Raw genomic sequence first — 27194 nt, 5'->3', positions numbered from 1 at the left:
CATACATGAACACACAAAGTATGTGTTCGCTCACAAGAGAAAAGGTGATTGTCCATTGCTTTCCTGGAAGAGAAAGGTAGGCAGACACAGCAACAAGAGAACTGTCCAAAGGAAGATGTAGTAGCTTGCTGTCGAAGATGAATATAATGATATATTTGGGTATATATGGTTGGGTTGCAAGGGCAATTGGAGCAGAATTTCCATCACTAAGTGATGTGATTGTAAAATACAATGTCACACAGAGAGGGCCTTCTCAGGGTGTCATCTGCCAAGCAATGTCGGCTGGCGGCCCCCAGGGGTAGGGCCTTCTCTGTTGGAGCTCCTACACTTTGGAACGAACTTCCCCCTGGTTTGCGTCAAGTGCCTGATCTTCGGACTTTTTGCCGTGAGCTGAAAACGCACCTATTTATTCAAGCGGGACTGGCTTAAAAGTTTTATTAAATTTTTAATTGGGGTTATTTATATTTTAGGGTTTTAAATTGTTTTAAATTCTGGCCGTTTTTGTAATATGCTCGGTTTTAATCTTGTTTTAATGTGTATATTGTGGGTTTTATTTGGCTGTACACCGCCCTGAGTCCTTCGGGAGAAGGGCGGTATAAAAATCTAATAAAATAAATAATAAAAATAAATAATATGACCACATTATTTAGTAATAGCAATCCTGGCAGTCCCAATTGCCATTGTAACCTCCAGGACCACACAGGTTATTAAGAACGAACTCATGCAACTTTGAGTGCAAGACCAGAACAGTTTAAACAGCAAGTGTGGATATGAATAACTAAAGCCATAACTGTCTTTGTTCCATTGCACTTTATAATCAGGAGGTTGGGAAATGCAAAAAAGTCAGTGCCACTGAAGATTAACTTCTAATAGTTTAGTTTCCCTACTCTTAATGTCCTGCATGCATTGTTTTCATTCACTGCACTTGGGAAAGGCAAGATATGCCTTTGAAGAACATCTGTTGGCTTCTGGGCCATTGCAGGTGTGGGACCAGGAGAAGTAGGAAGCAGGGACTAAACATCTAATTTAGAGGTTTTCAACTGTAAAATATTCAAGATGACTTACTTTTTATATTTTCCCATGTGCTATTCATAAACTGCCAGAGACATTGAGGAAACTTGAATCCTCCTCCTCCTCCTCCTCCTCCTCCATTTGTTTTCTATGGCTATGGGCCTCAAAAGCAGAAAATGACTTGAGTCTCCTTAGATTTCTCAAGGAGCCATGGCAACCAGCAAAAATGACATAAAAAGATGAAATTACATTAAACACTCCAGATGAAATTAGTAGAAAGTCTTAGACACCCCCAATGAAAGAAAACTCCGAGGCTTGGATTTCCTCAAAGTTGCTTTTTATTAGAGATATCATATTGGCACATCTGGGGAAATCCGAATCTGAAAGCTTCCAAGGTTTCCCCCACCCAAAGAAAAATTCAAGTTTCTGCCCAACACCCACAAGTCCATCACATGCTCCAATCAAAGCACTATCCCAACTGGAGAGGCCTCCCAGGTCCAGCCTCCCAGGTGCAGGGCAAGACGACCTTGACTTTCTAAGAAAGGAATGTTATTATGATTACATATCACCCATACTCTATACAATTCCACCTCCCAGTTTCCCACAGTAGAACATGTGGCAGGCCTGAAGGCCTAATTGTAAAGGATGACTTCCAGGTTTGACACAGCTACCTTCAGCTTCTCTATATGTGGTCATAAAGCCCCAAGGAAGTCTTAATTTAATTTCTGTATTCTCAAATTATTTTATTGTCTGATTAGTTGCTGATATCTTTCGATTGAGCAGTTATGAAATAATAGATAGAGGAATGCATATTTCCCTCCCTGAACTGAGAGGTTTCAGTGGCTGCTTTTGTATGTTATTGTGAGGTGTATATGATGCATGCATGCACAATTCATGTATGAACTTCTACTTGCATATTCTGTAGTGCCTCAGTTATCAACCATTTCTTCATACATTTTATTGTTAGCAAGAAAGATACTTATCCAGTAATTAAAACAACAGCAACTCTGTAGGTTTGTTATAGCCTCAATAGGTTAACAAATACTGTATTTTCTATAATAAAATCTGCCAATTTAGAATTGTTTCATTTTTCTTTAGGTTTAGATGCACATTATTAATTATGAAACATCTGAGTGAGTGTATGCAAAGAATATGTACTTCCATATTACTTCCATATGTACTTCCAAGTCACTCAAGGCTTGTAGCTCATCCCAGATATTTACCAGGCAGCAGCAATATAGCAGTATGCTTTGGGCAGATGAGTATCAGAAGGGAATAGAAAAGGTTCTATTTAGAAGAACTAGAAAATGAAGTCAGATCAGCATTCCAGTCATTACTAAGTTACAAGGGTACAATAATTGGTGGACTATCCATAGAATTATGGCAAGCAACCAAAATGTAGCTAGCTAACATATCGGAGAAGAACAGTACATCTGTTCACATACCAATGTCAAAGAAAGGAGACAATTTCAACTAAGTGTTCAAACTATAACACTATTTCACATGCTAGCAAAATAATGATTAGGGGCATGCTGATATGGAAAGGGAGATGCCAGATGTTTAAATTCTTTGTTTAAAAAAAAAGAAATATTATTGATGATGCTTCTTGGATAATTAAGAAGTCAGTATCTGCTTTATTAACTATAGAAAAGCATTAAATTGTATCAACCAGGTCAAGCTGTGGAATATCTTTATCAAATCCTGCACCTGTCAACAGCGGTGTTCCCCAAGGCAGCGTTCTAGGTCCAACACTCTTTCTGCTTTTTATCAACAACCTTTGTGATCAAATTATAAGCAGCTGTGTCCTCTTTGCCGATATTCAACACCACAGACAACTTTGCTACCCTTCAAAATGACCTTGACTATGTATCTGAATGGTCTAACAATTGACAACTCCAAATCTCTGCTAACAAATGTTCAGTCCTGCACATTGGCAGTAGAAATAAGAACTTCAAATATTTGCTGGCTGGTAATGATCTAAAAGTTGACCCACACTCAGTCAAGGACCTAGGAGTATTCATCTCTAAAGATCTAAGTCCCAGAGCTCACTGTAACATCATTGCAAAAAAGGCTTTAAGAGTTATAAATCTTATTTTGTGAAGTTTTCTCTCTGCTAACGCTATACTCCAAACTAGGGCATATAAAACCTTTGCCCGACCTATACTTGATTACTGTTAAGCCGCCTGGAACCCTCACTGTATTTCAGACATCGTTACATTAGAGAGGGTCCAGAGATATTTTATTAGGAGAGTTCTCAGATCTTCTGCTCGAAATAAAATTCCCTATACCACCCGGCTTGAAATCTTAGGTCTAGAAAGCCTCAAACTACATTGTGTACGTTTCACCTATGCTTAGTTCATAAGATTATTTACCAAAATGTTCTACCTGTAAATGAATACTTTAATTTCAACCATAATAATACAAGAGCCATCAATAGATTTAAACTCAATGTAATTCACTCTAATCTTAATTGTGTGCTTTTATGTATCAAAGATGGGTGGATTTTAATTTTGTATATATAAATTTAACCTTTCTATCTCTCTCCTTCTTTCCTTCTCTCACTCTCTATGAACTTTGTGTATTCAGACGTACACACAAGTATATGCCCACTAAGACTCAACCATAAGAAGGAGCGTGATTTCAAGTTCCTTTCCTGGAAGAGAAGGGTAGTAGACCACATCAATACAAGAATTGTCCAATAGAAGGCTGGGGTAGCCTGCAGTCTAGACTAAATAACTTGCAAACTGCAAACAAAATATATTTTGTTTAAACAAAAACCATTTTAGACTTAAGCAGTCATAAGCACAAGAAAAGAGCCGTTTGAAACAAGAAGTACAGATATGATGTATGTGTCAAATAACCATTGATTATGGCAAGCTTTTTTGGAAGTGTGGGATTTATAATTCAAAACATCTGGAAGGTATCAGGGATCTTTAGGACTTTCTGTTTTATGAGTTTCCTGATTATATGATGAAGAAGGAGGGCTAAGAGTAGTTTATGCATAGTGGGATTATAAACAGCAGTAAAGAAGTGTATAAACCTGTAAAATAAGCACGAGCATGTAAGAAATGGGATGTATTTCTATAATACTGACAGACCATTGCAATTCTGTTTATGACTTAAAAGAAGAACAAGAAAAAAATATTAGCATCTCCAATTATCTATCTGGAAATACCCAAGGTCAATTAATGAGATTAAATGGATTCTAAATAAACCTTTAACAATACTGTATAGCCTTCTGAAGCATCTTTTGGAAATTGAATCAGAAGTGTTGCACAGCACTACATATAAATATTTAAAACAAATTTCATAAAATCTAGATGTTGCTAATTAAGCCATTAAGTTTGATCCTCTGCCCAGCGCAGGGATCCAAATTAAAGCAGATCAATCAAACTGGTCTTGCCATTTGAAGCAGATTCAGATGGAATCTTCTTTTCTATAATCCATTGGTTCTTGCTCTGGACTGCAGAATGATGGAGAATCAGATTTAACCTTCTGTATGTTATTGTTCTACTATTTAGAATAGTATAATAACCTTCAACCCACGTCATCTCCTTTTCTCATGGCTAAACATTCCCAGTTCCTTCAGTTATAATTTCATGGGTCTTAAATTTCTACATCTTAATTATCCTTTTTTATAAACTTTTTTCTAAGACAGTATGAGTGTATCTGAATTTTCCTGAAAGTGCATTTAGTATTGTAAATGATATGATAAATATCATTTATAGGGTAAAGGCAATATCTAAAAATTGTTAAAAGTTCAAAAATTCTGACACAAAAGAAAATTTTACTTTAAAGGTTCTTGTTTTGTAAGCTTGTGTATGTATGCATTTTGATGCTTCATTTAATTTTGTATATATAAATTTAACCTTTTTATCTCTCTCCTTCTTTCCTTCTCTCACTCTCTATGAACTTTGTGTATACAGACGTACACACAAGTATATGCCCACTAAGACTCAACCATAAGAAGGAGCGTGATTTCAAGTTCCTTTCCTGGAAGAGAAGGGTAGTAGACCACATCAATACAAGAATTGTCCAATAGAAGGCTGGGGTAGCCTGCAGTCTAGACTAAATAACTTGCAAACTGCAAACAAAATATATTTTGTTTAAACAAAAACCATTTTAGACTTAAGCAGTCATAAGCACAAGAAAAGAGCCGTTTGAAACAAGAAGTACAGATATGATGTATGTGTCAAATAACCATTGATTATGGCAAGCTTTTTTGGAAGTGTGGGATTTATAATTCAAAACATCTGGAAGGTATCAGGGATCTTTAGGACTTTCTGTTTTATGAGTTTCCTGATTATATGATGAAGAAGGAGGGCTAAGAGTAGTTTATGCCACTATAGACTTGAAATGGAAAGATCCATTTGTTTTAACCATGGCGTACTCAGCTTAGAACTACCACAAAAAAATTGGGAAACGTCCAATTAATGGGATAAAAACACATGAACAGAAGTACATGATACTTGATCTACCGCATATGGCAGAATCGCCTTTGAAGTAGGGCTGTGCCACATCTTACATTTAACTTTAAATACTTAGCCTGACTTGCTTCCAATATGTATATTATTGTCATCAATTTTTTTAAAATGAAAAATTAAAAGCAACAGCCTCTTCTAGACGTTTACTTTGGAAAGTCTTTCTTTTTGTGCACAAGTTTATCTCCTTCCCATATAACAGTTCTTATAACTATATCCAGGAGCAAGCTGCAGATTTCTTACAACCATCTCTCTTTCACCAAGGAGAGATTACTTTGAAGTTTTATATCATTCTATAAATAGAGCTCAGTTGGCCCGATACAATTTCTCATTTTTGTTTCTTTCTCCTTTGGTATCTGAAGAAATACAGTAGCATTATTATTCTTTATAACATACAGCATATCTCATTTCAATGCACCCAAAAAAAAATATTTGATTTACAAATTGGCACACTTACATGTACCCAACAGACTATTTTATTATTTATTTGCTTGCTTGTTTATTGAATTTATTTGCCACCGTCTTGCAGTTTGAGGCAACACTATTTTCTTTCATATGTTAAGACACCTTGGGTGTCCCATAGTTGCTAAAAATTCATTGTAGTTGGGAATGTATGTCACTGAAATAGAAGAACTCAGGCTTGTACACAAGTTTGGGAGCTGGGATTTTTCACGCCTGTTTAATTCAATCTTTATTTGGTTAAGTATAGAAACATATATATTAGGGAGCAGATTTTGAAATTTGTTACCACTTATTCAGTCACCAGTCAATGACTCAGAATGTTTACTCAGGTCCAACACAACCCAGGAGCATCCTTTTCCCAGCGCATTTCTCATTTTTGTTTCTTTCTCCTTTGGTATCTGAAGAAATACAGTAGCATTATTATTCTTTATAACATACAGCATATCTCATTTCAATGCACCCAAAAAAAAATATTTGATTTACAAATTGGCACACTTACATGTACCCAACAGACTATTTTATTATTTATTTGCTTGCTTGTTTATTGAATTTATTTGCCACCGTCTTGCAGTTTGAGGCAACACTATTTTCTTTCATATGTTAAGACACCTTGGGTGTCCCATAGTTGCTAAAAATTCATTGTAGTTGGGAATGTATGTCACTGAAATAGAAGAACTCAGGCTTGTACACAAGTTTGGGAGCTGGGATTTTTCACGCCTGTTTAATTCAATCTTTATTTGGTTAAGTATAGAAACATATATATTAGGGAGCAGATTTTGAAATTTGTTACCACTTATTCAGTCACCAGTCAATGACTCAGAATGTTTACTCAGGTCCAACACAACCCAGGAGCATCCTTTTCCCAGCGCATTTCTCATTTTTGTTTCTTTCTCCTTTGGTATCTGAAGAAATACAGTAGCATTATTATTCTTTATAACATACAGCATATCTCATTTCAATGCACCCCAAAAAAAAAATTTGATTTACAAATTGGCACACTTACATGTACCCAACAGACTATTTTATTATTTATTTGCTTGCTTGCTTGCTTGTTTATTGAATTTATTTGCCACCGTCTTGCAGTTTGAGGCAACACTATTTTCTTTCATATGTTAAGACACCTTGGGTGTCCCATAGTTGCTAAAAATTCATTGTAGTTGGGAATGTATGTCACTGAAATAGAAGAACTCAGGCTTGTACACAAGTTTGGGAGCTGGGATTTTTCACGCCTGTTTAATTCAATCTTTATTTGGTTAAGTATAGAAACATATATATTAGGGAGCAGATTTTGAAATTTGTTACCACTTATTCAGTCACCAGTCAATGACTCAGAATGTTTACTCAGGTCCAACACAACCCAGGAGCATCCTTTTCCCAGCGCATTTCTCATTTTTGTTTCTTTCTCCTTTGGTATCTGAAGAAATACAGTAGCATTATTATTCTTTATAACATACAGCATATCTCATTTCAATGCACCCAAAAAAAATTTGATTTACAAATTGGCACACTTACATGTACCCAACAGACTATTTTATTATTTATTTGCTTGCTTGTTTATTGAATTTATTTGCCACCGTCTTGTAGTTTGAGGCAACACTATTTTCTTTCATATGTTAAGACACCTTGGGTGTCCCATAGTTGCTAAAAATTCATTGTAGTTGGGAATGTATGTCACTGAAATAGAAGAACTCAGGCTTGTACACAAGTTTGGGAGCTGGGATTTTTCACGCCTGTTTAATTCAATCTTTATTTGGTTAAGTATAGAAACATATATATTAGGGAGCAGATTTTGAAATTTGTTACCACTTATTCAGTCACCAGTCAATGACTCAGAATGTTTACTCAGGTCCAACACAACCCAGGAGCATCCTTTTCCCAGCGCATTTCTCATTTGTGATTTTCATTTAATAAAATATAGAGGAACATTGCCTTCAGTGGTGGGTTTCAAAATTTTTATTACCAGTTCTGTGGGTGTGGCTTGGTGGGCGTGGCATGTGAAGGATACTGTAAAATCTCTATTATCTCCCCACTCCAGGGAAGGTTACTGCAAAATCCCATTTCCACCCAATCAGCGGAACTCAAGAGGCAGAGAATAGATCGTGTGGGGCCAGTCAGAGGTGGTATTTACCGTTCTCGAACTACTCAAAATTTCCGTTACCGGTTCTCCAGAACTGGTCAGAACCTGCTGAAAACCACCTCTGATTGCCTTTAAATGTACATTCTATAGGACAGCAATTATTGGGAAGAGCTGTTTGTATTTTAAAAAGCATGAGGTTGAAACAAAGAGGTGGTCCTTAAAATGACAGCACTGATGGTGGAAAGCTTTTTGGAAGTGTGGGATTTATAATTCAAAACATCTGGAAGGTATCAGGGATCTTTAGGACTTTCTGTTTTATGAGTTTCCTGATTATATGATGAAGAAGGAGGGCTAAGAGTAGTTTATGCCACTATAGACTTGAAATGGAAAGATCCATTTGTTTTAACCATGGCGTACTCAGCTTAGAACTACCACAAAAAAATTGGGAAACGTCCAATTAATGGGATAAAAACACATGAACAGAAGTACATGATACTTGATCTACCGCATATGGCAGAATCGCCTTTGAAGTAGGGCTGTGCCACATCTTACATTTAACTTTAAATACTTAGCCTGACTTGCTTCCAATATGTATATTATTGTCATCAATTTTTTTAAAATGAAAAATTAAAAGCAACAGCCTCTTCTAGACGTTTACTTTGGAAAGTCTTTCTTTTTGTGCACAAGTTTATCTCCTTCCCATATAACAGTTCTTATAACTATATCCAGGAGCAAGCTGCAGATTTCTTACAACCATCTCTCTTTCACCAAGGAGAGATTACTTTGAAGTTTTATATCATTCTATAAATAGAGCTCAGTTGGCCCGATACAATTTCTCATTTGTGATTTTCATTTAATAAAATATAGAGGAACATTGCCTTCAGTGGTGGGTTTCAAAAATTTTTATTACCAGTTCTGTGGGTGTGGCTTGGTGGGCACGGCATGGCTTGGTGGGCGTGGCTTGGTGGGCGTGGCATGTGAAGGATACTGTAAAATCTCTATTATCTCCCCACTCCAGGGGAAGGTTACTGCAAAATCCCCATTTCCACCCAATCAGCGGGAACTCAAGAGGCAGAGAATAGATCGTGTGGGGCCAGTCAGAGGTGGTATTTACCGGTTCTCCGAACTACTCAAAATTTCCGTTACCGGTTCTCCAGAACTGGTCAGAACCTGCTGAAAACCACCTCTGATTGCCTTTAAATGTACATTCTATAGGACAGCAATTATTGGGAAGAGCTGTTTGTATTTTAAAAAGCATGAGGTTGAAACAAAGAGGTGGTCCTTAAAATGACAGCACTGATGGTGGAAAGAAAACTTTACACATGTATACAGACCAGAACAGAAATAATACATAGAAAATAGTTAATTGTGTTTAAGAGTAATATATCTTTAAGTTTTTGTGAGGCTGTTAAAAAGAACTGCTCTCTCCTCTTTAAAATTACTTTAAATAAATTAACCAAGCTTTTATGTATCAAAGATGGGTGGATTTTAATTTTGTTTTATCATTTCCTGCTGGTGGTACAGATAATATTGGTCAGTTCAAGCATATTTTGGCTTGTCATGCACATCCACAAGCACAGCCAAAACCCAGTTTTACCACAATGATGTACTGGCAGTGTAATGACACACAGGAGGCTGTTATTTTCATTGCCTGAAATAACAGCAATCCCATTGCTAAAAGCAAAAAACTAATAGAGAATTGCTTAGCAAAACACCCAGATAGTGAGGATAAAAGGGGGCAATACAGGACTTTTCAGAAAAGGCAATAATAAATCGATAGCCTTTTAACACCCAGCCAGAAAATGTGGAAAATAGGCAGGCAGTGTTGGTGATAGAGACAGGCTACCTAATCTTGAATTAATTGTTATTTTGTGGGGCCCTCTGGGAAGGAGGAGCTATGCAGTAAGAAACTATATATTCTTTCCAAGCAGGAACACCAAGGTACTTCCATTCTCTTTCTGATGCTGGACTTGATGCCTTACTTCTAGTAATCTTAATTGTGTGCTTTTATGTATTTTCTAGGGTTTGGTTAGCATGGCAATCTTAGAAAAGTCTGTACAGAATTCTGCCAAATGCTACAAATTATTTTCATTACTAAAATGAAGTCAAAAAATAATGAATAAGTGCTCTTTTGCCTTTAACTATAAATGCTGATGGCCTACTACCCTTTCATTTATAAAGTGCAGATAATAGAGATTAATAAAACTAGGACCAATATGAATTATTGTATGTATCAATGTTACTTTTCCCCTTAAAATTTGCTTTTTAAAAATAAACTATGTAGAAAGAACAAAGAAACATTTGTTGGGTACATTTCTGTGCATAGGATAAGCAATAAATTAATTTAATTGGAACTTCATATGTGGTCCTGGTCTTTTGTGTCTGACATTCATAACTGTTTTCGGTGACTTCCAATACTGAACACAATTTATTGTATACTATAGAATTAAAGGAAAGAGCCAGTGGTTAGGCTCAATTCATATTTATAATCTGTGAAAAATCCTGGAAAACTAAGACAGAAGTTGCAATCAGATTCAGAAAAACATAATGGCCTGACTTAAATCTTTTGAGGGGTTTTTTTTAATTTGAATTTATATCCCGCCCTTCTCTGAAGACTCAGGGCGGCTTACACTGTGTCAAGCAATAGTCTTCATCCATTTGTATATTATATACAAAGTCAACTTTATTGCCCCCAACAATCTGGGTCCTCATTTTACCTACCTTATAAAGGATGGAAGGCTGAGTCAACCTTGGGCCTGGTGGGACTTGGACTTGCAGTAATTGCAAGCAGCTGTGTTAATAACAGACAGACTTAGTCTGCTGAGCCACCAGAGGCCCTTGGTTTGGTTGCGTAAGTTATTTATGTGGTTTGGCTTATTTAATTCACGAGGCCACCTGCCTGAAACAAGCAGGTCTGGGCAGCTGGCAAAAACAAAAACAACAAAAAACTCACACAAACAAAATTCGAAATATCAATCAGCTGCTGTGATTTAAAAAGTGATTAGATATGACATCTTGGAATCAACACCGTATCGCTACAGCAGTTAGAAGATGAAACAATCTGACAGTTCAGTGTGTTAGTAGAATCAGAAATGCAACTAAATCATTCCATTAGAAAGGCTTTGGACATCAGTTTTGTATGTCAATTTGTACATCAGTTTATTATTTATTTATATTTACCTATTATTTCGTCGAAGTTTCCTGGAACCACATTATCTAACCTAAAAGATCTTTTCCACAGAACTTTTGTGATTATGTCTTCCATTATAGGCGAAGTTGTGGCAGAATGTTGGGGTGGAATCAAAAGAGGAATCAACCTGAATCTCCATATAGCCACGAATCTATACTTAGATTTAACCCCTCCTTGAATTCTGTTAACCCTTACCCAGCTCCAAAATAGTGCGAAACATTTGTTGGGTACATTTCTGTGCATAGGGATAAGCAATAAATTAATTTAATTGGAACTTCATATGTGGTCCTGGTCTTTTGTGTCTGACATTCATAACTGTTTTCGGTGACTTCCAATACTGAACACAATTTATTGTATACTATAGAATTAAAGGAAAGAGCCAGTGGTTAGGCTCAATTCATATTTATAATCTGTGAAAAATCCTGGAAAACTAAGACAGAAGTTGCAATCAGATTCAGAAAAACATAATGGCCTGACTTAAATCTTTTGAGGGGTTTTTTTAATTTGAATTTATATCCCGCCCTTCTCTGAAGACTCAGGGCGGCTTACACTGTGTCAAGCAATAGTCTTCATCCATTTGTATATTATATACAAAGTCAACTTTATTGCCCCCAACAATCTGGGTCCTCATTTTACCTACCTTATAAAGGATGGAAGGCTGAGTCAACCTTGGGCCTGGTGGGACTTGAACTTGCAGTAATTGCAAGCAGCTGTGTTAATAACAGACAGACTTAGTCTGGTGAGCCACCAGAGGCCCTTGGTTTGGTTGCGTAAGTTATTTATGTGGTTTGGCTTATTTAATTCACGAGGCCACCTGCCTGAAACAAGCAGGTCTGGGCAGCTGGCAAAAACAAAAACAACAAAAAACTCACACAAACAAAATTCGAAATATCAATCAGCTGCTGTGATTTAAAAAAAACAGAGGGAGGGAGAGAGGGGAGAGAGTGGAGGGGGGGGAGAGAGAGCCTATTTCACAGGCTCCGACTGAATCCCATATCTTGAACCATAACCACATTTTCAGAGCCTTGCAAATGGCCTACAATGTCAGAGCCAATCTGATCTCTTGGGGAGTGTGGAATGATATTCTCTAGAGCAGAGGTCTCCAACCTTGGCAACTTTAAGCCTAGCGGACTTCAACTCCCAGAATACCCCAGCTGGGGGATTCTGGGAGTTGAAGTCTTTCTTCCTGAGTTCCACCAGATGACAGCCTTCAATGGACAGGACACATAACATGCTTCTCCTGCTGCAGTTTAATACAGAATACATATACTCAGATGATGTTGAGATATTATTGGAACATATTTGTTATAGCCTTACTTCAGGAACAGAGATTATGATGGCAGAAGAATTGTCATAGATTTGTATTTAAATTTCACATTTGTAGTGTACACTGAAACTAAACTACAGCAGCATTATTCAGCAGAAATTTAGGTGATCATTATTTCTCCCTCCCACTCCCACTCCCCCGTCCCAGATCTAGATCTTATTTGTTTCATGATTAACATAGATAATATGTGTGATTCCTTTATTATTAAGGAAAGAAACCCAAGCTAGCAATTCTGTTTCATAAACGAACAAAATCTTGTTCATTGGTGAAATATTCTACAGCCCCAAGGACAGTACAAAGCTAGGAGCTTTATTATTGGTTCATTCAAAGGCATTTTTTTCCAACACTAAAAATCCTCATGCAATGACAATCTTAAAATCTAAAATTTAAAATAATTGTAAATAAAGTCTAGAGGTCACAGGCTTTCAATAAATGAAATCTGCAAGAAACTATATCTTGCTCTAACTATGTATGAGGTGCTAACGGTTGTATTTACAAGCTGTCGGGCACAAGAAATCAGGAGCCAAGGCAGTTCAAATGAATATAAGACTTTCTTCAAGAATCTGAACTACTAATGGTCAAAGCAAATTGACTGTTGAAGAGTCAACGGAATTCAAGGTGGGATAGATTTAGATGTCTTGTGGGTGCAAAGCGACTTGAGACTGATCATGCGTGCAACCCCACCCTTGGACTCAGCCAGATCACCTTCTCACAAGCATTTTTACATTTCTAGTTGGCATACTTGTTTAATTTCACTGATTAGTTTCAATTTATTTATTATTTGCAGGTTATATATCGAGCTCTGTCACCTCCAAACTCTGCTGATGACCCTTACAGTCCTAAAATTCAGGCACAGTTGAAAATCACGAACCTTCGAGTGCAACTGCTAAAGCGACAATCCTGCCCATGTCATAGCAATGATCTGAATGCAAACCCACCACAGCTAACTTATTACGCAATCTATGATTTTATTGTGAAGGGGAGCTGTTTTTGCAATGGCCATGCAGATCGCTGCGCACCTCTTAAAGGTTTTAGGCCTGTCAAAGCAGCAGGAGTCTTCCATGTGGTAAGTTTGTATTGTTCAAATCTTGGAAGGGCAGATAATTATTTGAAAATCTTGTGCTCAACTAGATGCTATTTTGATGGAACATTAGAATTGCCAGATCACTCCTCTGAAATATTAGATGCCCTAGAATAATATTGAAGATAAGTGATTTGGAGTCTATACTAAATTGGGCCACTTTAAAATGTTACAGTGAAAGCCAATAATGTCAAAACAGACTACTCTATATTAACAACCAATATTCTGGCAGACATCTTAGCTATTAGGATCCATAATACAAACACTAGGACAAGCTAATGGCTTTATTGATTTTATTTTAATTGATAAGTATCCATGTCAAAAATACTTAGAAACTGTAGGATCTAGTTTGAGTGAAGCTTTTAGTTTTTCCATAATTCCTTTCTTCTCTTTGCAACTTCTGCTGTTTAAGAGTTATGAATTACATAAACACATTTAGGATTTTAAAATGTCTTTAGCATGGGACTAATTAGGGAATACTAGCACTTGCATTCAACCTTACATTCTGATTCTACTTAATGCATGCAAGTCTATTAAATATGAAGGGGATGCGGTTTTTGCAAGGGGTGATATGTTGGAGCAGAAAAATATCAGACAAGAAAACAAAAGATATTTGTTGAATTTACAGCAAATAGGAATTCTAGTTTTTATATCATACCCAACTGCTATTTTAACAATATGAGCAAATTGTTATACAAGAGAGAGGCGAGGTCTAGGACTTTTTATAATTCTAGTCCGCTCCAGTGAAATAACAATACATTTCCCAACATGAATCACACAAATTATTCCTCACCTCTTAAAGGTTTTAGGCCTGTCAAAGCAGCAGGAGTCTTCCATGTGGTAAGTTTGTATTGTTCAAATCTTGGAAGGGCAGATAATTATTTGAAAATCTTGTGCTCAACTAGATGCTATTTTGATGGAACATTAGAATTGCCAGATCACTCCTCTGAAATATTAGATGCCCTAGAATAATATTGAAGATAAGTGATTTGGAGTCTATACTAAATTGGGCCACTTTAAAATGTTACAGTGAAAGCCAATAATGTCAAAACAGACTACTCTATATTAACAACCAATATTCTGGCAGACATCTTAGCTATTAGGATCCATAATACAAACACTAGGACAAGCTAATGGCTTTATTGATTTTATTTTAATTGGTAAGTATCCATGTCAAAAATACTTAGAAACTGTAGGATCTAGTTTGAGTGAAGCTTTTAGTTTTTCCATAATTCCTTTCTTCTCTTTGCAACTTCTGCTGTTTAAGAGTTATGAATTACATAAACACATTTAGGATTTTAAAATGTCTTTAGCATGGGACTAATTAGGGAATACTAGCACTTGCATTCAACCTTACATTCTGATTCTACTTAATGCATGCAAGTCTATTAAATATGAAGGGGATGCGGTTTTTGCAAGGGGTGATATGTTGGAGCAGAAAAATATCAGACAAGAAAACAAAAGATATTTGTTGAATTTACAGCAAATAGGAATTCTAGTTTTATATCATACCCCAACAGAGAAGTCTTTCTTCCTGAGTTCCACCAGATGACAGCCTTCAATGGACAGGACACATAACATGCTTCTCCTGCTGCAGTTTAATACAGAATACATATACTCAGATGATGTTGAGATATTATTGGAACATATTTGTTATAGCCTTACTTCAGGAACAGAGATTATGATGGCAGAAGAATTGTCATAGATTTGTATTTAAATTTCACATTTGTAGTGTACACTGAAACTAAACTACAGCAGCATTATTCAGCAGAAATTTAGGTGATCATTATTTCTCCCTCCCACTCCCCCGTCCCAGATCTAGATCTTATTTGTTTCATGATTAACATAGATACATATGTGTGATTCCTTTATTATTAAGGAAAGAAACCCAAGCTAGCAATTCTGTTTCATAAACGAACAAAATCTTGTTCATTGGTGAAATATTCTACAGCTCCAAGGACAGTACAAAGCTAGGAGCTTTATTATTGGTTCATTCAAAGGCATTTTTTTCCAACACTAAAAATCCTCATGCAATGACAATCTTAAAATCTAAAATTTAAAATAATTGTAAATAAAGTCTAGAGGTCACAGGCTTTCAATAAATGAAATCTGCAAGAAACTATATCTTGCTCTAACTATGTATGAGGTGCTAACGGTTGTATTTACAAGCTGTCGGGCACAAGAAATCAGGAGCCAAGGCAGTTCAAATGAATATAAGACTTTCTTCAAGAATCTGAACTACTAATGGTCAAAGCAAATTGACTGTTGAAGAGTCAACGGAATTCAAGGTGGGATAGATTTAGATGTCTTGTGGGTGCAAAGCGACTTGAGACTGATCATGCGTGCAACCCCACCCTTGGACTCAGCCAGATCACCTTCTCACAAGCATTTTTACATTTCTAGTTGGCATACTTGTTTAATTTCACTGATTAGTTTCAATTTATTTATTATTTGCAGGTTATATATCGAGCTCTGTCACCTCCAAACTCTGCTGATGACCCTTACAGTCCTAAAATTCAGGCACAGTTGAAAATCACGAACCTTCGAGTGCAACTGCTAAAGCGACAATCCTGCCCATGTCATAGCAATGATCTGAATGCAAACCCACCACAGCTAACTTATTACGCAATCTATGATTTTATTGTGAAGGGGAGCTGTTTTTGCAATGGCCATGCAGATCGCTGTGCACCTCTTAAAGGTTTTAGGCCTGTCAAAGCAGCAGGAGTCTTCCATGTGGTAAGTTTGTATTGTTCAAATCTTGGAAGGGCAGATAATTATTTGAAAAGCCCTCTTTTGACTCATGCAGTATACAGGTCCTCAATGGAAGGCAGGTTGGTAGCCATTGTTTTTCTGCAGTTCTAATTATCCTCTGAAGTCTGTGTCTGTCTTGTAGATGTAGAAGTCTTGCTAGCACTTTGAATAGGTATACATATAAATGGGTATACATATTTATTAAATAAATAAATATACAATGGTTATTACTGAATCAATTCAGCGGGACATCAAATCCAAATCTTTTGAGGGTAGGAGTTGAAACAGTTTATGTCCAAGATGTGAGGGGTCTGTAAATATTTTCACAGCCCTCTTTTTGACTCATGCAGTATACAGGTCCTCAATGGAAGGCAGGTTGGTAGCCATTGTTTTTTCTGCAGTTCTAATTATCCTCTGAAGTCTGTGTCTGTCTTGTAGATGTAGAAGTCTTGCTAGCACTTTGAATAGGTATACATCGGCTTTTGATACCATCGACCATGGTATCCTGCTGCGTGTGTTGGAGAGTTTGGGAGTGGGAGGCACCGTTTATCGGTGGTTCTCCTCCTATCTCTCTGACCGGTCGCAGACGGTGTTGACAGGGGGGCAGAGATCGACCGCGAGGCGCCTTACTTGTGGGGTGCCTCAGGGGTCGATTCTCTCGCCTCCTGTTCAACATCTACATGGGACTAATTAGAATACTAGCACTTGCATTCAACCTTACATTCTGATTCTACTTAATGCATGCAAGTCTATTAAATATGAAGGGGATGCGGTTTTTGCAAGGGGTGATATGTTGGAGCAGAAAAATATCAGACAAGAAAACAAAAGATATTTGTTGAATTTACAGCAAATAGGAATTCTAGTTTTTATATCATACCCAACTGCTATTTTAACAATATGAGCAAATTGTTATACAAGAGAGAGGCGAGGTCTAGGACTTTTTATAATTCTAGTCCGCTCCAGTGAAATAACAATACATTTCCCAACATGAATCACACAAATTATTCCTCACCTCTTAAAGGTTTTAGGCCTGTCAAAGCAGCAGGAGTCTTCCATGTGGTAAGTTTGTATTGTTCAAATCTTGGAAGGGCAGATAATTATTTGAAAATCTTGTGCTCAACTAGATGCTATTTTGATGGAACATTAGAATTGCCAGATCACTCCTCTGAAATATTAGATGCCCTAGAATAATATTGAAGATAAGTGATTTGGAGTCTATACTAAATTGGGCCACTTTAAAATGTTACAGTGAAAGCCAATAATGTCAAAACAGACTACTCTATATTAACAACCAATATTCTGGCAGACATCTTAGCTATTAGGATCCATAATACAAACACTAGGACAAGCTAATGGCTTTATTGATTTTATTTTAATTGATAAGTATCCATGTCAAAAATACTTAGAAACTGTAGGATCTAGTTTGAGTGAAGCTTTTAGTTTTTCCATAATTCCTTTCTTCTCTTTGCAACTTCTGCTGTTTAAGAGTTATGAATTACATAAACACGTTTAGGATTTTAAAATGTCTTTAGCATGGGACTAATTAGGGAATACTAGCACTTGCATTCAACCTTACATTCTGATTCTACTTAATGTATGTATGTCTATTAAATATGAAGGGGATGCGGTTTTTGCAAGGGGTGATATGTTGGAGCAGAAAAATATCAGACAAGAAAACAAAAGATATTTGTTGAATTTACAACAAATAGGAATTCTAGTTTTTATATCATACCCAACTGCTATTTTAACAATATGAGCATATTGTTATACAAGAGAGAGGCGAGGTCTAGGACTTTTTATAATTCTAGTCCGCTCCAGTGAAATAACAATACATTTCCCAACATGAATCACACAAATTATTCCTCACCTCTCTTAAAAAACTCAAGGGATTTGTCTGCAAAATTTAATCATCCACACAACTTTAGTGAAAAATACTATGGCCTTTATGAAACTTGAGATCACTTTGAATTAAGATTAATTCATTTCTGCAGTAGGCACTAATTTCAGAGATTTGGCTCTATATAGATGAGTTAGTTATAATGACAGCTTTTGCTATTTCTAGTTCATCAGGTCCTCAGTCTAAGAGAATAGAATAGAATAGAATTCTTTATTAGCTACCTGTGATTGGACACACAAGGAATTTGTCTTGGTGCATACGCTCTTTGAGTACATAAAAGAAAAGATACATTCGTCAAGAATCATAAGGTACAACACTTAATGATAGTCATAGGGAAACAGTCAATATAAATCTTAAGGATACCAGCAACAAGGTTACAGTCATAAGTGGGAGGAGAGGGTTGATAGGAACGATGAGAAGATTAATAGTAATGCAGACTTAGTGACTAGTTTGACAGTGTTGAGGGAATTATTTGTTTAGCAGAGTGATGCCGTTCGGGAAGTTCTTGTGTCTAGTTGTTCTGATGTGCAGTGCTTTATAGTTGTTTTGAGGGTAGGAGTTGAAACAGTTTATGTCCAAGATGTGAGGGGTCTGTAAATATTTTCACAGCCCTCTTTTTGACTCATGCAGTATACAGGTCCTCAATGGAAGGCAGGTTGGTAGCCATTGTTTTTTCTGCAGTTCTAATTATCCTCTGAAGTCTGTGTCTGTCTTGTAGATGTAGAAGTCTTGCTAGCACTTTGAATAGGTATACATATTTATTAAATAAATAAATATACAATGGTTATTACTGAATCAATTCAGCAGGACATCAAATCCAAATCTTTTGAAATGGCATCAAAAGTTCTTGAAAAACTATACGGGCTGCATGCATTTATGTGTGCCATGGACCTCATTCCTTGTTTCAGATGAAACTTTTCTCCTGATTGACTGCTTTGTTGAAACTAGTTATGCCACTCCTTACTTATGGGGGTTTTAGCATACTTGTGATCTTTTTTCCACAATCTTTTTCCAGTTCCTTGAATTATAAATGTTCTTTCCCCTTTATCTGTGCATGTGTACAATTTATGACTATCATAAAAGGTTGCCTGCTGGGAAGCAACTTCCCTGCCTGAGCTGCTGGAGGCAGACTAGCTCATCCCATTTGTTCCAGTAGAAAGGCCTATTTCAGATGCCAAAGATTTTCTTTTTTTGCTATACTGGATTGAAACCTTTTAGACCACTTTCTAGTATACTATGTTTTTCAATTGCTGACCCTTCTTTCCTTCTCCCCATTATGGCCATTTGCAATGCTCTCTACATGGGGCTACCCTGAAGTGCACTCGGTGCAATGCTCTCTACATGGGGCTACCCTGAAGTGCACTGGATTATTGCAATGCTCTCTACATGGGGCTACCCCTGAAGTGCACTCGGTGCAATGCTCTCTACATGGGGCTACCCCTGAAGTGCACTGGATTATTGCAATGCTCTCTACATGGGGCTACCCCTGAAGTGCACTGGATTATTGCAATGCTCTCTACATGGGGCTACCCTGAAGTGCACTGGATTATTGCAATGCTCTCTACATGGGGCTACCCCTGAAGTGCACTCGGTGCAATGCTCTCTACATGGGGCTACCCCTGAAGTGCACTGGATTATTGCAATGCTCTCTACATGGGGCTACCCCTGAAGTGCACTGGATTATTGCAATGCTCTCTACATGGGGCTACCCTGAAGTGCACTGGATTATTGCAATGCTCTCTACATGGGGCTACCCTGAAGTGCACTGGATTATTGCAATGCTCTCTCCATGGGGCTCCCCCTGAAGTGCACTGGATTATTGCAATGCTCTCTACATGGGGCTACCCCTGAAGTGCACTGGATTATTGCAATGCTCTCTACATGGGGCTACCCCTGAAGTGCACTCGGTGCAATGCTCTCTACATGGGGCTACCCCTGAAGTGCACTGGATTATTGCAATGCTCTCTACATGGGGCTACCCCTGAAGTGCACTGGATTATTGCAATGCTCTCTACATGGGGCTACCCTGAAGTGCACTGGATTATTGCAATGCTCTCTACATGGGGCTACCCTGAAGTGCACTGGATTATTGCAATGCTCTCTACATGGGGCTACCCTGAAGTGCACTGGATTATTGCAATGCTCTCTACATGGGGCTACCCTGAAGTGCACTGGATTATTGCAATGCTCTCTACATGGGGCTACCCTGAAGTGCACTGGATTATTGCAATGCTCTCTACATGGGGCTACCCTGAAGTGCACTGGATTATTGCAATGCTCTCTACATGGGGCTACCCTGAAGTGCACTGGATTATTGCAATGCTCTCTACATGGGGCTACCCTGAAGTGCACTGGATTATTGCAATGCTCTCTGGCTGTATATAGATGAGTCAGTTATAATGACAGCTTTTGCTATTTCTAGTTCATCAGGTCCTCAGGCTAAGAGAATAGAATAGAATAGAATTCTTTATTAGCTACCTGTGATTGGACACACAAGGAATTTGTCTTGGTGCATACGCTCTTTGAGTACATAAAAGAAAAGATACATTCGTCAAGAATCATAAGGTACAACACTTAATGATAGTCATAGGGAAACAGTCAATATAAATCTTAAGGATACCAGCAACAAGGTTACAGTCATAAGTGGGAGGAGAGGGTTGATAGGAACGATGAGAAGATTAATAGTAATGCAGACTTAGTAACTAGTTTGACAGTGTTGAGGGAATTATTTGTTTAGCAGAGTGATGGCGTTCGGGAAGAAACTGTTCTTGTGTCTAGTTGTTCTGATGTGCAGTGCTCTATAGTTGTTTTGAGGGTAGGAGTTGAAACAGTTTATGTCCAAGATGTGAGGGGTCTGTAAATATTTTCACAGCCCTCTTTTTGACTCATGCAGTATACAGGTCCTCAATGGAAGGCAGGTTGGTAGCCATTGTTTTTTCTGCAGTTCTAATTATCCTCTGAAGTCTGTGTCTGTCTTGTAGATGTAGAAGTCTTGCTAGCACTTTGAATAGGTATACATATAAATGGGTATACATATTTATTAAATAAATAAATATACAATGGTTATTACTGAATCAATTCAGCGGGACATCAAATCCAAATCTTTTGAAGTGGCATCAAAAGTTCTTGAAAAACTATACGGGCTGCATGCATTTATGTGCGCCATGGACCTCATTCCTTGTTTCAGATGAAACTTTTCTCCTGATCGACTGCTTTGTTGAAACTAGTTATGCCACTCCTTACTTATGGGGGTTTTAGCATACTTGTGATCTTTTTTCCACAATCTTTTTCCAGTTGCTTGAATTATAAATGTTATTTCCCCTTTATCTATGCATGCATACAATATATGACTATCATAAAAGGTTGCCTGCTGGGAAGCAACTTCCCTGCCTGAGCTGCTGGAGGCAGACTAGCTCATCCCATTTATTCCAGTAGAAAGGCCTATTTCAGATGCCAAAGATTTTCTTTTTTTGCTATACTGGATTGAAACCTTTTAGACCACTTTCTAGTATACTATGTTTTTCAATTGCTGACCCTTCTTTCCTTCTCCCCATTATGGCCATTTGCAATGTTCCGTGGTCACATAACATTTGCAACATTTTTACCGATTTCCAGCATTTATCTCTAGTTTCCCACAAAAATATGCTTTAGAAAAAATTGATTTGTTTAATGACCACCACAAAAAATGTATGGTCATGTGATGCCAAGAATTACTACTGCAATGAGTTACAACTATAAATCCAGACTCAATTATAGTCATAAATCAATAACTATTTATATAATATCTTCTAAAGATATAGTAAATAATATCAATGTCAAAGAACACTGGGCCTAGGAGATAACCCTGAGATATCTCCCTCTGTGTAAACATGGATTTAGGTCTAGGCACAACCAGATCCAGTTACAACTCCAGCTGGTAGTGGTACTATCCATCCCACATCATTCTGTTTATTAAGGAGGGAGGTTATGGTCAACTTTATCAAATGCTTTACTGAAGTCTTGGTACACCATATCCAAAGCATTTTTTGATCTACTAGTCAATTTGTCAAAAAAAACCCAAAAAACACAGTTTATTCTTCCACAAACCCATGTGGACTTCTAGTAATTGTCTCTTCCACGCATTTGCAAACTTACTGAATATCTTTTTTAGAATTTTTCCAGATATTAAGGTCAAGCTGATTGGTAATTTCATGGGTTTTCTTTGTTCCTTTTTTAAAAAATAGGAACAATGTTAGTTTTTCTAGTCTTCTGGTGTTTCCCCTGTACTCCAGAAGTTCTCAAAAATTACTGTTAGTGGTTCTGAAATCACATCTGCCATTCCTTTAGTATTTTGGGATGTAATCCTTCTAGCCCCAGCAACTTCATTAACAGCACCATGTTATCTCATAACATCTTTGCTAATTTGATTGGTGTTTGTCTATCCCCCATGGTGCACTTTCTGATAGATTGGACTACTTTTTTTTCTTTTGGTTAAAGGGAGATGCAAAGAAGCCTTCTCCCTATTATATTTAATTCTTGGCATTTTTTCCCACTAGCAGTCTGATAATTTCCTTGTCTTCAAATTCCACGCATATCTAATAAATATTTTTGTTCTTTTTTATAATTCATTACAACCCTCAGTCTCAGAATTCTTAGCCCTTTAGAAGGGCTTTCTAAGGATCCAGTCATAGGGCTATTGAAATTACCTTCTTAATAATCTTCCAGATAATTAATTTTAAATATTTTAAAAGTTTTTTTTAAAAAAAATACTACACTTATGTCAGTCGGTGGATGTAGACAAATAACCTGCTCACAGTTTGTGTAACATCTCATTGATAAGTGGATATATATCATGTTGGTATTTAAATGTTATTGTTAATGAATTCTTTATTTAATGAAATCTTTCATTTGTAATTTTAATAGGATGTAGGATTATTTGTTCAACAGTAGAAATAGTAGAAAAGCTAATATCAAACCTTGAAAAGGCTTTTTTAAAGAAAATATATTTCCATTTAAGCATTCTCACAATCACCGTAATTATATACTCAAAATAAAAATAAAAATCTAGTTATCAAATCAGTTTCAAAGTGGCTGTACAAAGTACCCCCAAAAAACCCCCTTTATTTTGTGTAGTTTCCTAACAGAAGATATTTATTGTTGTGGCATTTTGCCTTTCATTTTCTTGAAGAAAGCGTAGTTCAAGACTGATAGTTTAAAACCATTTCCTAAGGATGGTTTTCTGTTATTCTTTTGATATTGTTTCAAAGGCTTTTACTTTTTCAACATACATTCCTATGACATCTTTTAAAAACAAACCTCCCTGCACTTGTAAATTAAAACCCAAGGCATCTTTCAATACAATTAAGAATAATCAAAGGGGGTGTAGAAAAGGCAACTTAGTCTACAGCTGATTAGTCACTCCTTTCTTGATACAGTACATGGAGGAACATAAGTCATGAGGGATTTTCTTAAAAAACAAGCAATTTGAAAAGAACTAATTGAATATATTAATTCAAGAACAAAAAGGCAATGGAAGGAAACATGCCCTAGCAACTGTCTTCATGTGTGAAAATCAGTCACTCGTTTATCTTACATAGGTCAACTTTTGTAACACTGTTTGCCTTGTATAGCATAATAAATGACATTACGAGAGAGCTGTCAAACTAAGAAGAAAAGCAGTCTGTGAGTGAAGTAAAAGGGAAAGGCCTAGTGACAGAATGAAAAATAGCATGTATGTAAAAGGATTCTGGTTAAATGAACTTGCTTGTGTTGATTCACAAAATAATGAAACAGCCTGGGAAATGTGTCTATTTAGCAATTCCTTAAAACATTTTCAAATGGTAATATTTAGATCAGTGTTAATCTGAAATGTTGGGATGCAACTCGTAAGTGGTATCACTTATGATGCACTGTATGGGATATTGCCCTTTCCATATCACTAAGCAGGAATACTCTTCTTTTTCATATTTACCAAAGGAAATGTCTATGGAGGTTCTCAGTCATCCAGGTCATGGCTGTCCCAAATATGCTTTTTCAAGAAGCAACTGGACTGCCTGGTTTTTCTTTGAAGATTTATTTATTTATTTTGTCGAGTACATATTAGATAATATATATAAATATAAGCATGAATTGAATACATAAAGCAAATACAATTAAAGGGAACATTAGGACAGGGACGGTAAGCAAGCTGGTACTCTTATGCATGCCCCTTACCAACCTCTTAGGAATGGGGTGAGGATAACAGTAGACAGTTTTAGGTTAAAGTTTTGAGGGTTCTGGGATGAGACCACAGAGTCTGGTTGTGCATTCCAGGCATTAACAACTCTGTTACTGAAGTCGTATTTTCTGCAATTGAGTTTGGAGCAGTTCACTTTAAGTTTGTATCTATTGTGTGCTCGTGTATTGTTATGGTTGAAGCTGAAGTAGTATGTTATAAGTAGTAGTAGTTAAGATGTTTCGCCTTTCATCCAAGAAGCTTCTTCAGCTTCTTAGATGAAAAACAAAATGTCTTCCAAGAAAAATCAGAAAGTCCAGTTGCCTCTTGAAAAAGTACCTTTGGGATTACCAAAGGAAATGTTTACATTCAAAACTAACTATCGATCTTAGTTGGCAATCATGCAAAATACATGTGTATATAAGAATTAGGGGTTTGAAGTCTCTGCAAAAAGACATTGTTGAAGCTGGAAGAAAACCTACTGTTATGAATCCCTCCCTTGGATTCTACTTCCATTCCTCTATATAGGACACTGCCTTCAATATGTACATCCCATCATCAATGTAAATATGTGCATTGATAAATCAAATACAACTGAATGTCTTGTTTGACTCTCCTAAATCATATAGTTGACATGTGGGTATAATAACACTGAAATATTAAGTCCATTAAGTCTGCTCTGCTATTATGTACCTCTGTCATAATATTCTAAGCAAGATTGAATAATGTTGTACTGTAGCATCATAAGAATATTTTATAATATGGTTTCCATAAATGTCCTTCCAATACTGTAAATCCTTGCCCACCACAATCTGGCCTTTTTAAGGATCTCTTGAAAGATGCAAAGATACGTATTCTTGAAAAAGATACGTATTCTTGAGAAAAAAGTATTTTCTAAAGAAAATATCTTTGTCTGCAATACTTTTCCTAGTCCTCCACAGATTGCATTTTCATCTTCTAGCTTGACTCTACCAAATATGCTTTTTCAAGAAGCAACTGGACTGCCTGGTTTTTCTTTGAAGATTTATTTATTTATTTTGTCGAGTACATATTAGATAATATATATAAATATAAGCATGAATTGAATACATAAAGCAAATACAATTAAAGGGAACATTAGGACAGGGACGGTAAGCAAGCTGGTACTCTTATGCATGCCCCTTACCAACCTCTTAGGAATGGGGTGAGGATAACAGTAGACAGTTTTAGGTTAAAGTTTTGAGGGTTCTGGGATGAGACCACAGAGTCTGGTTGTGCATTCCAGGCATTAACAACTCTGTTACTGAAGTCGTATTTTCTGCAATTGAGTTTGGAGCAGTTCACTTTAAGTTTGTATCTATTGTGTGCTCGTGTATTGTTATGGTTGAAGCTGAAGTAGTATGTTATAAGTAGTAGTAGTTAAGATGTTTCGCCTTTCATCCAAGAAGCTTCTTCAGCTTCTTAGATGAAAAACAAAATGTCTTCCAAGAAAAATCAGAAAGTCCAGTTGCCTCTTGAAAAAGTACCTTTGGGATTACCAAAGGAAATGTTTACATTCCAAAACTAACTATCGATCTTAGTTGGCAATCATGCAAAATACATGTGTATATAAGAATTAGGGGTTTGAAGTCTCTGCAAAAAGACATTGTTGAAGCTGGAAGAAAACCTACTGTTATGAATCCCTCCCTTGGATTCTACTTCCATTCCTCTATATAGGACACTGCCTTCAATATGTACATCCCATCATCAATGTAAATATGTGCATTGATAAATCAAATACAACTGAATGTCTTGTTTGACTCTCCTAAATCATATAGTTGACATGTGGGTATAATAACACTGAAATATTAAGTCCATTAAGTCTGCTCTGCTATTATGTACCTCTGTCATAATATTCTAAGCAAGATTGAATAATGTTGTACTGTAGCATCATAAGAATATTTTATAATATGGTTTCCATAAATGTCCTTCCAATACTGTAAATCCTTGCCCACCACAATCTGGCCTTTTTAAGGATCTCTTGAAAGATGCAAAGATACGTATTCTTGAAAAAGATACGTATTCTTGAGAAAAAAGTATTTTCTAAAGAAAATATCTTTGTCTGCAATACTTTTCCTAGTCCTCCACAGATTGCATTTTCATCTTCTAGCTTGACTCTACAACACATATGATACATGAACTGTGTAAAGCAGATGGCCACTCTTTTTTACTACTTTAGAGCCAAAATAAATCTGAAGTTATAAAGTACTAAGAAAAATAATATAAAAAGGAACAGGCAAGTATTTTAATGAAGGCCAATTACAATGGGTATCATTTTATATAAATTAGTTTGTTAGTTTAATGTAGGTATATCTTATTTTTAAATAGAATTAAATAGGAATTGGTCATTGCAAGATTATTCAACAAATGCAACAGTATCTTTTATTTTCTACAGGTTGTGTTTGTGATGCTTAAACGGTATTTTATTTCAGAAAAATGCATTTCATTTTTGGCAGAAATTTTTAAGTATTATTGTTTCTATATTGAGAAAGTTGTGCAGTATAAGTATGTAATGGAAGATTGGAATATAAATAATAGTATCACTGCAACCTTATCTTCCTTTTCCAATTATATGTTTTCCCATTCCTTACAACTTACTTACTGTGTGAGCTGTAGCAGCCTCTCCCTATTCTCAGTTTCCCAGCATCTATGCATTTGCTTAATTTTATATTTAAAAAAACACATTATATAATCCATTGGTTGTGT

General features: G+C 36.5%; 1 protein-coding gene across 2 annotated transcripts in view; it reads left to right on the top strand.

Annotated features, from left to right (window-relative positions):
* Positions 1-27194, top strand: part of NTN4 (netrin 4) — a 54354-nt gene that overhangs the window by 8913 nt on the left and 18247 nt on the right. Inside the window, exon 3 of one of the 2 annotated variants that reach the window (XM_058191276.1) lies at positions 13336-13614. The exons of the other annotated variant lie outside the window; for it this stretch is intronic. Coding sequence (XP_058047259.1) covers positions 13336-13614 — 279 coding nt within the window. The remainder of the gene's footprint in view (positions 1-13335; positions 13615-27194) is intronic. 2 annotated transcript variants of the gene reach the window in all.

The sequence above is a fragment of the Ahaetulla prasina genome, chromosome 7, assembly GCF_028640845.1.
Source record: "Ahaetulla prasina isolate Xishuangbanna chromosome 7, ASM2864084v1, whole genome shotgun sequence".
Classification (NCBI taxonomy): domain Eukaryota; kingdom Metazoa; phylum Chordata; class Lepidosauria; order Squamata; family Colubridae; genus Ahaetulla; species Ahaetulla prasina.
This window is presented reverse-complemented; position numbering and strand designations above follow the sequence as displayed.